The sequence below is a fragment of the Scyliorhinus torazame genome, chromosome 15 (genome assembly GCF_047496885.1).
Source record: "Scyliorhinus torazame isolate Kashiwa2021f chromosome 15, sScyTor2.1, whole genome shotgun sequence".
Lineage (NCBI taxonomy): Eukaryota > Metazoa > Chordata > Chondrichthyes > Carcharhiniformes > Scyliorhinidae > Scyliorhinus > Scyliorhinus torazame.
The window spans coordinates 20,565,063-20,577,928 of record NC_092721.1 but is presented as its reverse complement, the minus strand read 5'-3'; the positions used below and the strand labels follow the sequence as shown (position 1 = coordinate 20,577,928).

The window sequence follows — 12,866 nt, the reverse complement described above, 5'->3', positions numbered from 1 at the left end:
TGGAAATCTGGTGCTTCTGGCTGTGAGGGTCTTGCATCAAATGGGTTTGCACAGTGTTAGTCAATTTCAATATCAACATCATAAATTGTCGGTATTGATTTCAAGACGCAGATGAAGTTCATATCAGAGCAATACAGATGCTCTTTGGCGATGAATAACTTTAAAAAAAAGCTTTTTCCATCAGGAGTTCCAAGGAATTAGCTTTTGAATTCTACCATAGCCTGTTTTATGAATTTTTTTTATATAGCATCCGAATTGAAAAATCTTGTTTAAAAGACCCATGGCTAGAAATCAGTTGTACATTCCATATATGGATAGATATACTCGTAGATATACTCCTTGTAGATGGCAGTCATTTCAAACGTGCCAATTTTTCTTAAATGTAGGACCTATTTTGTGCTTGGGGAATTCCATCCTTTAGCATATTCTCTATTGCCACATATTCTCCACAAACACCTTGAATGTAATTGGACTCGGTTGTTAGTTTTGAATTTGTGGATTCCATGGTTTTTATTGTGGAGAGGAGAGTTTAAACTCTGCTGGGGGTGGAAGAGATAATTGAAAGCAGATCTTAGTGGGCCAATGTTATGAAATGCTCGATCCTTTAGACCTTGCGAAGGCATCTCCATAGTTTTGTAAATAATTATATAGTTGCTTGGTCATACAGAACTTTAGTATTGCTGAAAGGAAGAGACATACTGTCAAAGCTTTTCATCCTTCATTCATCAGGCCAGAGGCAAGAATGTCAAATTTCAAAGGACAGAACAATTTATACGAGTACCCAATTATTTTTTTCCAAAATCCAGAAATGTTTGGTCCCAAGAATTCTGGACTAGAGTGGATACAGTGGATGAGTAACGCAATAACATTAAATAGGTGCATAATGCTTTACATGTTTCCTTTCTCTAAGTACTGCATTTTTTTGTCCTCCATTAATTAATTGGGAATCACAAAATCGTTTTCAGAGGCTTGATAATACAAATTAAGTTTGAATTTATTTTTGTAATTTTACAGGTCCTTGTACAAGGGCTGAAGAATCTCAATCGAGCTGTACATGAAGATGTGGTGGCAGTGGAATTGCTTCCCAAAGAGAAGTGGGTGACACCATCAGCTGTTGTACTTCAAGATGAAGGCCATGTTGAGTCTGATGAAGAGGATGAAAAAGAAGATCTTGTAAGAGATTAATACCGTGCACGCACAATGTTTTCATAAATATTCATTAATAGAACCCTGTAGGCTGGAAAATGGATACCATAGCAATAAAAATAAATTATTTTTGTCAAGCTCTCCATTCCAGTATTTGTAAGTAAAATAAATAGACTTGATCTCCGTAGGAATTGCAACAATTATCTTGCTGGCTGCTACATATTTGGGACAGGTTAAAAGGTGATTGGGGGGGAGAGTAGTAACACTACACCTTTAATGTGTCAAAGGAGTGATTTTATAGGTACAATATTAAGGAGAGAAGTATGGAAGAACATGACTGCAGGATCTTTTTGGCTTGCAGTTGCCATTACCTACAAACCAGTTGGCATCTGATATCTATTGAGTGAGATCTGATATAAATACTCATAATTTGTCTCTTGCTACCTGACTTCTGTACATTATTTATGTAAAGGCTCTTTATAGAATGCAAGTGACATGCTTTTGTATACTTAAAATGAAGAAAAAAAGCAAGTTTTTCTGCATTAACAATGGTTATGTATAAAAAGATTTATAATTGAGACATTTCATTGAACTGTTATCAAGCTGTTCAGATCAAGAATGCATTCATAAAAGTTGACAACATGCTCTTTTTAAAATGATCTCTTTAAGCTGAAGAACATTAGAGCCAAAAAAAATTCAAAGCCAACTGGTAAAGTAGTTGGAATAATTAAAAGAAACTGGAGGTCGTATTGTGGCATGATTTCAAAGTCACAAATTAAAGAGGTAAGCATATGATTGGAAAGTGATATCACTTTCCGTTAAATAATATAATAAATGATTATTAAATGGAAATTTGTATTTGCACTACCGGTACCTGTATTTTTATCTGCATTTCAAGTCAACGAGACACTTGTTCACACCAGCAGACCGCAGGATTCCGAGGATTCGAATAGAAACGCGACAGTCCTCTGCACTTGAGAACCAGAGAATAATTGTTGTAATTGATGGTTGGCCCAGAAATTCTCGCTATCCCAATGTGAGTATGTCCGTTAAACATGCTTGTTTAATTTGCCTAGGAAACATCACAAGAAAAAGTATTCAGACAACACAAAACTTGAAAAGCAAACTCGGACAGTTTGTAAATCTTTGAAGGGCATCTGTCATTTTAAGTAAAGTCTATACTAGTTTCTATTTTCGTTTTAAAAAAATTTCCTGCTTGCAAAAGCTATTAAAGACAACTAACAGTTATTGGTACCCGATGGCTTCTTCAGTAAAGGATCAGCAGCTACGGTGTAACCATTGCAAGTTTATTAAAACAATTTCTAATTGAATTTTTTGAGGCGGTACCAAAAATGATTGACTTGGGAAGGGCTGTGGATGTTGTCGACATGGACTTTAGTAAAGCATTTGATAAGGTCCCTCATGGCAGCCTGGTGCAAAAGATAAGATCACATGGGGTCAGGGGTGAACTAGCTGGATGGATCCACAACTGGCTTGGCCATAGAAGACAGAGGGTAGCAGTGGAAGGGTGTTTTTCCGAATGGAGGTCTGTAACTAATGGTATTCCTCAGGGATCAGTTCTGGGACCTCTGCACTTTGTAATATATATAAATGACTTGGAAGAAAATGTAGTGGCTCTGATTAGCAAGATTGTGGAAGATACGAAGATTGCAGGAGTTGCGGATAGTGATGAAGATTGTCAGAGAATCACAGGATATAGATAGGCTGTAAAATTGGGCAGATAAATGGCAGATGGAGTTTAACCGGACAAATGCGAGATGATGCATTTTGGTAGATCCAACTCAGGTGGGAGCTATAAAATAAATGGCAGAACCATCAGGAGATAGAGACACAGAGAGATCTGGGTGTGCAGGTTCACAGATCCTTAAAAGTGTCTGCACAGGTGGAAATGGTGGTAAGGAAAGCATATGGCATGCTTTCCTTCATAGGACGGGGTATCGAGTATAAAAGCTCGAAAATTATGTTACAATTATATAGAACGTTGATTAGGCCACATTTGGAATACTGTGTCCAATTCTGAGCACCGCACTACCAGAAGGACGTGGAGGTTTTGGAGAGAGTGCAGAAAAGGTTTATCAGGATGTTGCCTGGTATGGGGGGTATTAGCTATGAGGAGAGATTGAATAAACTGGGATTGTTCTCTCTAAAGAGACGGGGGCTTAGAGACGACCTGATAGAAGTGTATAAAATTATTAGAGGTATAGATAGGGTGAACAGCTGGAGGCATTTTCCCATGGCGGAAATGACAATTACCAGTGGGCACTGGTTCAACGTGAGGGGGGAAAGGTTCAGTGGAGATGTGCGGGGGACGGTTTTTACAGAGAGGGTGGTGGTGGCCTGGAATGTACTGCCAAGTGAGGTGGTTGAGGCAGATACGTTAGCGACCTTTAAGACGTATCTGGATAGGCACATGAACAGACTGGGTATAGAAAGATACAGGTGGTTGGTCTAGATAGTGATCGGCGCAGGTTTGGAGGGCCAAAGGGCCTGTCCCTGTGCTGTATTCTGTTAGTAAATATAGCCAATATACATAATTCATTAACTTTTTCCCTCCAAATCTTGGAAAATCAATTTGATTGTAGAAGGTCTAGAGTATGCTCTTTTTCCACCTAATTTTCAACAAATGAATTTGAGTTGATTTGGATATAATAGTAGAAAAGAATGAATGTGCAACTTGGTTTAAAAAACAGTGCATAGATAGGGGGTGGGATTCTCTCAGGCCACGCCAGTTCAGAGAATTGCTGGGCGTAATTCGCGCGCCGCCCCCTGACGCTGGTCTGCCGATTCTCTGGTGACCGGAGAATCGGCGCCATTGCGCGCCGGCGCGGCGCTGGTAAAGCGACCCCCCCCCCCCCCCCCTGGCGATTCTCCACCCGGGATGGGCCGAGTGGCCGCCCAAAAAAGCCCGAGTCCCGCCGGCGCCGTTTACATCTGGTCTTACCCGGCGGGACCTCGGCGTCCATCCTGTCGGGGGCGGCCTCCACCGTGGCCTGGCCCACGATCGTGGCCTATCGATCGGCGGGCCAGCCTCTCCTGGTGGGGGCCTCTTTTGCTCCATGCCGGTCCCTGTAGCCCTACACCGTGTTGCGTCGGGGCCGGCGGGGAGAAGGAAGCTACCGCGCATTTGCGCCGGTTGCAGCCCGCATGGCCAGACCCATGGCGCCCATTTGACGCCGGTATCAGCATCTGGAGCGGCGTGGGTCGCTCCAGTGCCGTGCCGGCCCCCTGTAGGGCAGAGGATCACTACACTTAGTGGTCCGATGACGCCGTCGTTAAATTCTCCAGTTTTTACGACGGCGTCAACACTCTGCCGTCAGATGGGAAAATCCCGCCCAGGATTTCTGTCTGAAACCAGTTGAAACTATGTCGTGGGTTTTTTGGTCAGCAGCAAAGTGAATGGCGAGCGCTGTTGCAATGTGGGCAGCTACTCTACAAAGTTGTTGCATGCCTTTCAGTGGCGGCCCACTCTCATTGGGCATCCGATCCAGTATTCTGTCCTCTACAGGGGATCTGTGATGTCTGTGAGTTGGGCATGAAACAGTGTGACTCTTGAGCCAATCAAATTGAAGAACCCTCAATGAGACATACAGTTTAATTTAGGAATTTGAATTAAACCATCTACAGAAAGTGAAATAAAGAGAGGGAAAAAGATGGGATAATAAAGCAAAACATTTAAGAAAAAAAATAATTCTTCAGCACTAATTAAATTCTAAAGGGATGGGACTCCACAACAGTTAAATTATATTTTTGGTGCTAGTGGGGTCATGTGACAGTAATTTTAACATTAGGCTGAGAAAAATGCATCAGCCATAACATTTTCCTGTGTGTTTATTGGCAAATACCCTGATTTCACACCCGTATATGGATTTTAATGCTGAGCCTATGAGGGAGATACTGTTATTGTGCAGCCTATTGAAGAGCAATGTAACCTGGATAGCAGGGGCAAAATGTTATGGCTGTTCACGCTGGCAGAATCTTCCAATGGCGAACCCCCGCTGCAGTTTTCCCAGCAGCGTGAGGTGAATTCAGTGGGAAATCCTATGAACAGCGGAGAGACCATATGATCCCGTCGACGGTCAATGACAGGCCGCTTCCCGCCACCGAGAAACACGCCACGGGGGTCAGAGAATCTTGCCCCAGATTTCTGCATTTTATTGTATGGGTGTACACTCTGAGCATTGCTGTCTCATTTACTCCATAAACTGATTAATTCTGTTAGCCTCGGTTTTATTCTCAATGTAAATTCCAGACCTGTGATTCACTTGCAAGACAGTTTACAAGGGAGACAAAAGCAAGCTAATTAGCCATTTTGTGAAGTACTTTTGAGCAGTAGTCTTCACTTTGGATGTCTCCTCTTATCTTATTTTGGCAATTATTTCAAGATTACCTTTTTTTTTTTGCTCCAAAATCATTTTGGTATTTCCAGTTTGAAAATGTGCCATGGCAGGAGCTATATATGAAATTGAAAACTAGCTCCAATCTTGTAAGCACCTTGTAGCTATCAGTTGGCTATTATTGTAAATAAATGATGGACGTTGTGAGCTCCTATTTTCAGACTAAATGCTCTCGCCAGCAGCAGAGTGTTTCCCACTGGTGTTACGAGCATCTCTCAGGTGCTTTAGTATTTGAAAATATGCATTTCGTGAAGTGCGCCGTCCAGCTTGCCTTCACCGATTTTGCACCGTTTCCAGCATCCACATGCAGGCCCCCCGTCTCCCCACACAATGGAAATTGTGACGCTCCCACTGACAAGAAGAGTATCCCCAACCCCTCAGCAAAGAGGTGCATCATTTTCCCCCCCACCACAAAAATAAAGCCCCCACAACACGCAGGCAGTAGCAACGGCGCACTGCTCCCTGGCTGGGCACGGTGGACCGGTGCGGGGGGGGGTTCAAGGATGTAAGTTCAGTGCTCAAGTGCCACTCTGCTGCTGTCAGGCTAAAGAGGGAGGGTCCCCCAAGGGTCCTGAGGTTTGGGTGGGCTCGGGCTGGGGTCAAAGGGTTGACCTCTGGACTCTCCCCTGGGATGGGAGTCTCTTTGCTGGACTGCCCCTTCTAGCCTGGGAAACATGAAGGGCACTCTTGACATGGTGATTTCAGGCAGCTCTCTGGTCAAAATCTTCATTCTTGTCTGACACCCGGCACCAATCCCGATTGTGGGCCAACGTGTGATTCTCCACCTGATTCGGTGAGGGAGAGAGAACTGAAATACAACAACTGTTGTTGTATTCCCTTCCTCTTTTAGTTTTGCATCAGATAAAGCATAAAACCATGCCTCTAATGGTAATAAAATATTCTTCACTGGGGATATAGCTATATCGCAAAATTCTGTAATGCAAGATTAAATCTTTATTTCAGATTTTTTAATAATATCCAACATCCATAAACTGTATATTTAAGGCTATTTGTATATTTGGTTATTTCCCTAACTGTGAAAGCAAATGTTCAAACAGGTAATTTCAAGTTGTATGATCCGTATGTGAATTGACCATCTTCAAAATGGTTTATTTGATGAAAAGTGCTAGCCAGCTGAGCCATTCACACCAGATGATCTTGCATTTGATTCCAGTCCACACTGTTCTCACCATGGATGTTAATGTTGGCCTTAGCATCCCTGGACAGGAATGGGAAATTCACCCAACATTGCTGCACCTGTCCAGTGACTCCCTGTTGAAAGTACATTTGGCGAGGTTATTGTGTAAGGACATAAGATTTTGCTGCAGTATCCCCTCCCAGGTGACTAGATTACTGATGCTTGCTATTGAACATATTCCTATGGAATAGCTGCTTGAGTGGTCTACTGAAGAGGAGTTGGTGTTGTTGGAATCATAGCCCAACTAGGCTCACTCAATGATCTTAGGAAAGAAAGGGGAAAATAGGCAACAAAATAACCAGAAATGAATATGTTACATTTGGATTTTTCAGGGCCACTTTGTCAGAAGTCTTGGAAACGCTGGAGATAAAGAAACAGAAACTGAAGTACTTCTGCTGGAGCATGACGTTCCTCATCAGCCTTTCTCACAGGCTGTTCTTAGTTTTCTGCCCAAGATGCCATGGATAATCACAGAACAGGTATAGTAAATATCAAACTATTCAATCAGTCTTGAGTGGATGTTTAAGTGCAGGAAACTGCAATTTTCATACATTGCTGTACTTTTATACTTTCGGAAAACTAAGCCGCAGGTCAGACATTAACCCGACTGAGTACAAATTCAGATAAAGGAGTAGGAATATTTCTTTGCATTTTAGCTAGTTTAAAATACTTTCATAGTTGTGATTGTTGGACTAAGGCACAGGCCAGCAAAACTTGGAATATGACACATAGTCATTACATTTTAATGCCTCATGCAATTTTCTAATGAATGTATTTGAAAGTCAGGAGCTTGGGAAATTTTTAGCTGATAAAAATGGGCAAATTTGCATCAGGTAATGTGTTAAAGTAAGAAAAATCTGTTTCCCGACACAGGCCAGGCCATTGCTGGCTTTAGCTGAAGCTGGAAGGTGGGTGAATAGCCATCCTGAGTCAAGGAGACAGGTTGTCGCTTTAAATTTGATAATGACACTGCAAGCCTCATTCTCAAGCAGCGTTTGACTTTTAACTGTTTTCCGTCAGGTTGCCCAAGCTGAACGGAAGCTGGCAACTTCTTCAAGGTTAGGAACGTCGGGCCATAGGTGCAGGCACATGCCATTCAGCCCATCAAGGCGGCACTGACATTCACTTAGGGTGGAATTTTCCTATTTTGAGACTCGTTCTCATGGTGCAGCGAGAAGGCAGAGTGTTTCTCGCTGTGGAGGCTGGTCAGAAAACACACCAAATCATCCGGTGCCTGACCTAATTAATTATGCACCCGGTTGTTTTCTGCTGTATTACGTGGCGGGACAGGCCTAGATGGCGCATAATCTGCTGTTTTGCCTGGGTGCTATATTGCAAAGACGCCCAACATCGCTGACCCACTGTTGAAGAGAGAAGGTGGACCTCATAAAAATGAAGTTGAATCCCCAGCAGCAGTCTGAGGCAGGAAGATGGACCTCCTGAGAATGAAGGTGAATGTCCAACATTTTGAGGCTGGTAGATGGACCCTTCCAGAACACTGATTCTGGAAGGTCCCGCTGCAGATGCTCCCCAGCCCACTGCTGTGGTTTTAGGTTCACCAGTCAGGGGAAATATCCTATCTACATCTACCGTGCCATGCCTTGAAAGAATTTTGCAAGTTTCAATGAAGTTACCCTTCATTCTTTGAAACTCTGGGGAACATACACCCAGTCTTCAGAATCTCTTCTCATAAAAGAATCCCACCGCTCCTGGGATTAATCTGCCAAACCTTTTTGATTCCCACTGGCAAGTATATTCTTCCTTGGATAAGGGGACCAAAACTGTGGACAATAAAGCTGGCATTTTATTTTACTGACTGGGATCGGGCCCGGGGATGCCATGTGCACGTGAGGTGACCCCCTTATAGATGAGTTGGGGCTTTGGAGGGGCTCGGGGGTTGCATTGGAGGGTCGAGAGATCGGGTCGGCATTTAAAAATGGCGTCCCGATCTCTCCCTGCACTGAGGAGTTCCAGCAGGCGGGGCTCCTCAGTGCAGGAAATGGGACTAAGTGCGGCCTCTACTGCGTGTTCCCCGCAGAGGCCCCATATCTAACCGGAGTCGCATTAGATAGTGTGTTTCTCGGCACTGCGAGCGCCAGGAAACACACGGCTAAATGCGCTCGCAATGGGACTCTGTTCCCATTTCGTTAGATCGTGCCCCTTATAATTGAACTTGATGGATGCAGGAGGTAACTGCCTTCACATTGACCCCCTGATCCAGGTACCTGTCTGAGGAAGTCCACCACTTTTCATCTCCTAGATCATTACATTGTTGGTCGTTTTAGCCTTAGTTTAATTGCTCTTGTCTCCCGGAGTGGTTTTCCACTTCAAGATCAGGTCCCGTCAGGATGTCGCCAAAATGTTGCTCGTTTTAGCCTTAGTTTATTTGCTCTAATTCTGTCACCTTTGCTCTTGAGTCGCCAGCTACCTTTCTGATAACGCCACATGGTTCAAGTCCGAGTAGTGATCAATAATCCAACACATCGCTTAGTAAGAGTTAAATCAACGCACGTTTATTATATACAGTAATCAATACTTATACATATATTCTACTTCTAAGCTACATCCTACAACTAACAGGCCAATACTTAACTTTGGAAATGGCCCACCAGGTCAGGGAAACTAATGGCCTTTCGTATGGGTTCTGAGCCTGCGGGATTCAAAGCGGGTACAGGTCGATAGTCAGGAGTGCCTATCTCGTAGCGAGCGTTGGAGTAAGACATACGGTTCTCGCGGCTGTTGTAGAAGGTCAGCAGAAGGGTCTCGAAGGGTGGAGAGAGGAGTAGAAGGGGTGGAGAAGGGTCGATTTGAACTTGGCCCCTACTCTTATAGTCCCCAGAGGCTTCCCGCCTTTCGGGGCGGACCTTGTACCTGGTTCCAAGTGATTGGACTTGGTCCCAATCACTTGGTTCGATATTCTCCAATGCTGGAGCGATTCCTTGATCGATGGGCGGTTTCGAGGTGGTCATTAACTTCTCTTTGTGTAAGCTCCTGTTGGCGCCGAAAAGTCTGGGTTGGCTTTGTTTGTCTAATTTGTAGCATATTGTTCCCGGGGACTGCTAATTAGTATTCAGATGGCTGGTGTGTTGTTATGTTGATGGCTGCAGGTATCGATTCTGTCTGGCCTCCCCAGAGGCGAACACACTGTTTTACCTGCAGCTGTCTGTTTGAGTCACGTTGGCTGATTTTGCCTCTTCCGTTTGCCATTTTAAATCGGGGTTTGGCCATTCTAATTGGGAGTTAGCCATTTTAACCAGCTACATTCCCTCCTTGTGATCCTAACGCGAAGCGTGAAGGATCACATCATTATTGTTACTTTCCATTCCCTGACCCGGGGGGGGGGGACACACACGTCCTATATGGCCTCTGCACTGACCATAGCTATGCGCAAAAATTTGAATTAACAATTCTAAGGACGCTATGTCAGACAGGGACATGCATTACAAAACCATAAACTTGGAACCTCTAATTTATCCTTAATATACTACACTCGCTTAAACATTCCATTATCCTACCATCCTCACTCATACAACAAAGTCATAGCATTTCATACAGTCTTTCCTGGCTTGGCAGTCAAGCTCAGGATCATACAATTTTTGCTCATGAAAAAGTTTTTACATCTCTTTATTTACAACAACAATAAACGCAAGTGGATGCACTTTATTATTTTATAATAGATTTGGGGGTCTGGTCGTAACCGAACATAGGCGATCTGATCCTATATACCGGGGTTCGAGCGCGGTAGGCTCTCCTTCTCCATTTCCGTAGGCGCATAGTCTGCACTACACAGCAGAGTATCGCCAACGCTAACAGTGTTTCGATCAAGTAGGACAGGGATGTTCAAGTTATGAACCTGGCACACCAGGATGATGTAGTGTCGCTGGTGACTGGGCAGTGAAACATTAACGGCTGGGGGGTTTGAAGTCATGGGGTTCGCGTCCATGCACAACCAAATGTTCATCAACATTATGTTGATCCACATGAAGGAAGTCCTCATGGCTGTTCTCTTTCCTTTTCTTTCTTTATTTTCTCCGGTCCTGGAGCTTCTGTAGTTCTGTAGAAACAAGCATAGTATCTGTAACTATCTTTGTTTAATATCCGGTATGCTAGTGTGTCTGTCCTTTGGTGCCAATTATTCCCTTTATAATTGGTCACTATGTGTGACTCCCTCATTTTCTTTTTCAAAAAACAAATTTTAGGACACAGCACACTTCCCAATAATGAACCAATGCTGATTTACCATCCAAATGTTCCAGGATGTAAATAACAGATGGCCGGCAACCTAAAGGTTACCTAAATAAACAAAACTTTTTGAAATGAAAATGTCAAAATGAGGTGTGTATCGGCCGCGACGGGTAAGAGATGGATGGAGTCCCCGGGTAGGACGGCTACCAATGCCGTATCTCTCCTACCCGAGCGTAGTTGACCAGCGGGGGGGGGGTCCCCAGGCAGGGTGGGTCTCAAGCCGTTTCTCCACTGCCTGAGCAACCGACAAGAACGGGCAAAAATGTAGTCCTCGTGGTGGGGCTGCCGTAGTGGTTCTATCCTACGAACCAGAAGGGCAGTTATGATCGGGCGTCTGATACCCGAACAAGTGTCAGCTGAAAAGCTAGTTCCTCTGAACAAGCGTGTGGCAACGGTGGGTCTCTTAACCAGTCTCTGCAGACGGGCTAGTTCCGCTGAACTAGTGTCTGGCCCTGGTGAGTCTCTGTGGGCAAGTGCTCAGAGGTTTCAGGTGAATCGGCGTCTGGCACTGAGAAAAAAATTCTCCTGTTGGACAAACAACATTTAACCAACTTACAAACAACATAAAACATTCTGCAGGTTCCATCAGAAAGGACAACACTTTTCCCAAGCGGTTCCTTTTAAAACATCATCTGGACACCTTAGTTCTCGGTTGCGAACAGGGTCGCAAAGGGGTTACCGGTTTGGGAGTCAGACCCAAGGTCGTCCTCTTCTCCCGGGTGCCAATCTCTGGAGTGGATTAGGGCTGAAAGGGCTGCATGGCGTGAGTTGGGGTTGCTCTCGTCGTTGCGGACGAGTCGGTATGAGTTGTCACGGTGCCAATAATTGGTGTCTAGTTGTGTGGGGACAAAATCGAGGTCGTCAGTGTAGTTCGGTGGTCGGTGGTGGGGTTTGTTCAGAAAAGTGATCAGGAAGGGATCACTTGGATCGTAGTCGGAGTCGCTGGGTGTGGGTCCGGTTGCATGGGGATAGTAGGGAGGCACGCTGTGGCTAATGTCCGAGTCACAGTCGCTGTCTCTGCTGCTGCAGTCTGTGGGCGTTCCGGGGCGGAGTGTATATTTCAGGGGTGGATTTGAGGTCGAGTCCGTGGCTGGGCTGGACGTGGTGGGGGTTGGTAGGGTTACGTTGGCTGTGGGCGGGGTGTGGTGTGCTGCGTCAAGCATGGCGTGGTTCGACTGTGTTCCATAAGCCTTCAGCTGGTTTATATGAAACCAGGCAGTCTTACCATTGGGGTACTTTATTTTGTAAACGGAAGGGCTTACTTTATCCGCAATGGAATACGGACCCGAGTATTTAGGTGACAGGAATGTGCTGGGGTTATATACAGAAAGCATCACTTGCTGTCCGATATCGTACTCAGTCGCATGCACTGTCTTGTCGAAACAAGCCTTGCTCTGTTTCTTTCTGGTGCCCAATTTTACTGCGGCTGCTAACTGAGCCGTTTTAACATTTGCAACTAATTGCTCCACGGCTTTCTCGTGTGTGAGGGCCGTTACTTCGGGGCTGGTCAGGTCTAAGCCTAACAAGTATTCTGTGCCTTTCATGGGGCGTCCGGTCATGAGGGTGTGTGGGGTGTAACCTGTGGATGTAGAAATAGTGTTAATCAAAAACATCAGCGCAAAAGGGAGGACTGAGTCCCAAGTGATGTTGTTCTGCTGGACCATTTTTCTGAGGGTGGTTTTTAGAGTCCGATTAATGCGCTCCACGATACCAGTCGACTTTGGGTGGTATATGCTATGTGGAATTTTTGGGTGATGCCAAATATCGTGAGGACGTTCTGCATGACACGTCCTGTAAAATGGGAGCCTTGGTCAGATTCAATGCTGCGGGGGAGTCCCCCCATCTTGTAAAGATGTGGTGGG

At 44.8% G+C, this 12,866-nt stretch overlaps 1 protein-coding gene across 1 annotated transcript in view; it reads left to right on the top strand.

Moving 5' to 3' along the window:
* The window catches only part of dis3 (DIS3 exosome endoribonuclease and 3'-5' exoribonuclease), a 64,559-nt gene that overhangs the window by 25,234 nt on the left and 26,459 nt on the right, over positions 1 to 12,866 (top strand). The window contains exons 6-9 of the mRNA XM_072476130.1: positions 1,015 to 1,173; positions 1,816 to 1,929; positions 2,045 to 2,182; positions 7,092 to 7,238. Coding sequence (XP_072332231.1) covers positions 1,015 to 1,173; positions 1,816 to 1,929; positions 2,045 to 2,182; positions 7,092 to 7,238 — 558 coding nt within the window. The remainder of the gene's footprint in view (positions 1 to 1,014; positions 1,174 to 1,815; positions 1,930 to 2,044; positions 2,183 to 7,091; positions 7,239 to 12,866) is intronic.